Source organism: Tupaia chinensis, unplaced genomic scaffold, assembly GCF_000334495.1.
Source record: "Tupaia chinensis unplaced genomic scaffold, TupChi_1.0 Scaffold143646_2, whole genome shotgun sequence".
Lineage (NCBI taxonomy): Eukaryota > Metazoa > Chordata > Mammalia > Scandentia > Tupaiidae > Tupaia > Tupaia belangeri.
Genome location: NW_006203495.1, coordinates 70,515 through 74,588, shown reverse-complemented (window position 1 = coordinate 74,588; position 4,074 = coordinate 70,515). Strand labels below are relative to the sequence as shown.

At 61.7% G+C, this 4,074-nt stretch overlaps 1 protein-coding gene across 1 annotated transcript in view; it reads right to left on the bottom strand.

The window, feature by feature from the left end:
• Nucleotides 1–4,074, bottom strand: part of PTPRU (protein tyrosine phosphatase receptor type U) — a 70,301-nt gene that overhangs the window by 4,462 nt on the left and 61,765 nt on the right. The window contains 2 exon segments of the mRNA XM_027766734.1: nucleotides 944–1,084; nucleotides 3,696–3,869. Coding sequence (XP_027622535.1) covers nucleotides 944–1,084; nucleotides 3,696–3,869 — 315 coding nt within the window.

The following is a 4,074-nucleotide window of genomic DNA, read 5'->3' as shown; positions in this document are numbered from 1 at the left end:
CCTGCCGTCCCCGACACGACCCCCCCCTCCACGAGGCCGTACTGCTGCCGGCCCGGCTCGGGCCAGTATTGCAGGCAGGGCTGGGGCGGCACGGGTCAGAGAGCTGGGCCAGTAGGCCCCACCCGCCCCAGCTCACCCCTCATTGCAGTCACCTCCAACATGGCCCTCCACCCCACCCACGGGTCCACCGTGCACCCTGCCCGATGCCCCCTGCACTGGCACATGTGAGCAGCTGAGACGAGCCATCATGTTTGGCGCTCGGGCACCCACTGCCTGCGGCCAGAAATCCACACATACGTGCAAGCACGCCCCGTGCACACACGCCCCTGTACAGCTGCCATCTTCCAGGATAGGCCTCCATCTCCCGGCCCGCCCAAACCTCCTCCCCCAGCCCAACCTCTCACTGCCCCGGCCCTCAGCACCACCTCGCAGAGAGGGGGTGTCTTGGTGCTGCACTGCAGCTCAGCACCCTGGCTCCTTGTCAAGGACCCCTTCAGGGAGTCAGACCACAGACTGAGACAGTGTGGGGACGGGGATGTGCAGCCACACACGCACACACACACACACACACACACACACGCACACACGCCATCAGCTGGGGCCTCAGCGTCTAGCCTTGGCTCTTCCTGGAGCCCAGGAAAGGCTCTTTTCTCAGGACTAGAGTTTCTACATCTGCAAAATGGCCCCCAGGCTCCTCCCCACCGCAGCCCCAAGGAGAGGGGGCCCCCTCCGTGTTCGCCTGAGGCCCTGGGAACGCCGCACATGAACTCAGCACGAGCTTTCCCCTCTGCATGGCTCACCGTCCCACCTCCCTGCCCAGTTAGCCCCGCCCAGAGCAGTCTGGGCTCCCCCACGACCTCCCCAGGGCTGAGCAAACCCGGCTCGGGAGCAGCTGGCAGGACAGGGCATCGGGCAGTGGGCCGGGCCGGCCGGCGGGCCTCACCCAGGTGGAGCTGGCCGGGCTCAGCGGGTTCAGCATGACGATGGAGGTGCACCCGTAGTCGTAGACCAGTCGCCAGAAGTCGCGCATGGTGCTCTGCAGCGGGTGCAGCGTCACGATGAAGGCTGCGCTCCGGGTGTAGCTCTGCAGGGAACCGGGGCTCAGCGGGCTTGTCCACAGCCCACAGGTCACACCTCTGCTACAGCCGCCTGCACGCCAGGCCTCAGCCGCACCCCTGCCCCTGAGCTGCAGCTACATCCCTCAGCATCCAGCTGCCTGCAGGGTCCACGGCCCTGGAACTGACCTGCAAAAGGCTCGTGCCAGCAGCAAAGGCTGGAGGAGCCCGCGCCTGCCAGCCCTGCTCCCTGGGGCAAGCTTCCCGAATGTCTGCAGGACTCCCTCACTTCCTCGGGCCTCTCCCCAGATGCCGCCTCCTCCAGGAGGCTCTCCCATACCACTCAATCAACAAGGGCTACAAGCCGGGCGGGCGGGGCGTGCTGTGTGTTGCGACCTGGAGCTCCGTGTGCACATCTCAGATGTACCTCACGGTGGGCACACCCAGGCCACGCTCGTGACCCGGCCAAAGACCCATCAGGGGGCACCAGCCCCTCTGGAAATAAATGAACTTGAAAATGTAAAAGAAAACAGTAGCCACGTTGGGCCAGCAGGTGGTGGTTATGTTGCCGGACTCCCATGGAGTCCACCATGGTTCGAGTCCCAGACCCGGTAGCTTAAAGCTCACACCGGGCAGGGCACATGTGTGTGCACGCCCACAATCCCCAAAAGGAGCATGGAGAAGGGACTGCAACATGGTAGTCCCCCCAGGGGGATGATTTCTCGCTTTCTGTCTCTCTGGCGAGTGCACATGCCCTATAGCAAAAATCTCTCTAAAAAAAAATAGCCACACACACCCTAAAAATCCACATTAAAAACACGTTCTGGGCCGGCCAGCAGCATGGTGGTTAAGGCAGCTGGATCCCACAAGGCCAAGAGCACAGTTCAAGTCCCAGACCTGGTGGCTTGAAGATCACACTGGCACGTGTGTACGCACGCCCAGGACCCCAAGAACTCCAGCATGGCAATACCCCCAAGGGTGCTTTCTCACCCCGCCCACCACTCCCTGCCTGTCTCTCTGGTGAGCGTTCATGCCTTGTAGCAAAACTTAAAAATAAATTTTTTAAACAAGAATTGCATTTTATAAGAAAATAAATAAAATAAGAACCTCTCCTGCCTGCCTGTTTCCTGTTAACTTTCCATGGGTAACGTCCCATTTTATATCCATTTATTGACTTGTCCCGCCCGTCCCCAATGCAAGGGTCAAGAAAGCAGAGGGGCCGGCGGCACTGGTGTGCAGTACCAACACTGAGCCACGTGGCAAAGGGACGAGTGTCCAGGGGCCTCTCACAACACACTGGGCACACATGTGCCACACCCCGGCCAGCTGAGACTGGCGATCGGCATGCAGACCCACAGGGATGCCTGTCTGCCATGCTCCCACAGAGAAATAAACGAGCACAACTCTTTATCGCCAGAGGAGGCCATGCCCGCCAGAGGGAACAGTCCAGTGTTCTGCGGCACGCCAAGCCACAGCGCTTTCAGTCCCCCCACTCCGCCCGTCGGGGTTCCGGGCACGCACAAGTCCAGCGTGCTTTACAAGCTGCCAGTCCAGGGCCGAAAGTGCAGTTAGTGCAGCTGGCCGTGTGGGTGTGGCCTAACTGCTAAGTTATGGGGCTAGCCATGTGGGTGTGGCCTAACTGCTAAGTTACGGGGCTAGCCGTGTGGGTCTGGCCCCTAACTGCTAAGTTACGGGGCTAGCCGTGTGGGTCTGGCCCCTAACTGCTAAGTTACGGGGCTGACCTAATAAATAAAACGTTTTAAAAATAAAAGAGAAATCAAAGGGACTGGTGTGACTTCATGTTAAAAAAAGAAAAAAATAAAAATAAAGGCAAGCAGGCGTGTGGGGTAGGGCCTGTGGCCGGCTGCAGAATCCAGATTCCACATAAACAGACGTCTAGGTCCTGTCCAAGCCCACGCCCAGGACAGCGCGGCCCAGCCAGGACTCCCAGCCATGGCAGTGCCCACCGGGTGAGCTGGCAACCCCCCCGGCCGCAGCTACAGCTCACATCTCTCCGGCGTCCAGGCTGGCCCCGCCCTGACCCCGGCCCTGCTCCTGACCAGCCTTGACCCTGACACAGGTCCTGACCAAGCCTTGACCTGCCCTTTGCCATCCTGCAAGGGCCCATGAACAGAAAGGGGTGCAACCGTGCCTCCCTGCTCCTCACTCTCAGAGGGCAGCTTCCCGAAGTCCTTCCTTGGCCAAAACCCCAGCTCCTCCCGCTCTGCCTGGAACATCCTATGGGGAAAGGAGGCGAGCCCTGAGCTATGGGCAGACGAGGGACTTCGAAAAGGCTCCTGACCCTCACACCTCACCAGGAGCAAGTCACCATCCCAGGCCAGGTCCTGCAGCTGGGGCTCGGCTTGTCAGACAAGGTCCCATGGCTGCAGATATCGGGTCTCAAGGCCCAAACCCACACCTCGGGACCTCCACAGCCAAAGCCCCCTGAGACTCCTCCTCCCCAGGCTCTGCTGGGCTTAATCCTGGAGACAGCCCTGCCTGAACTCCACAGCCCAGACCCCACTGAGGTCGAGTGTCATGCCTGAGGGAAGCCCCTCCTGGAGTGCTCGTGAGGACGGTCAGTGGGGACAGGAGGGTCGTACCCCTGGCCTGGTCCCAGAACGGCCCCCACGTGCTCACATCAGTCAGGGCCGCGTTGATGTAGTTGTTGGGGTCCCCGTCGGTGGCGATGAGGAAGGGCAGGCAGCGGTCGGGCGGCAGGACGTCCACGCTGCGGTTCTTGTCGCGGTTCCGGGGCAGCAGGGCGATGCTGCACTCCTCTGCGTTCAGCGGCGGCGTGACGGAGTTCAGCGTCTGCGGAGAGGGCAGGGTGCGGTCAGCTCAGGCCTGCTGGGCCTGCTCTGCCCCGGCCGGAGGCGGGCCGTTCCCAGCTCCGCTCTGGGGTGCGGGACCTGAGGCCCGGCCATGTGGGGAGGGCCCTGAGGGAGCTGGAGCCGAGTCTGGCCCTGGCACCCAGGGGGTCTCATGGTGCTCTACCGCAGCCACGATCTTCCTGAGA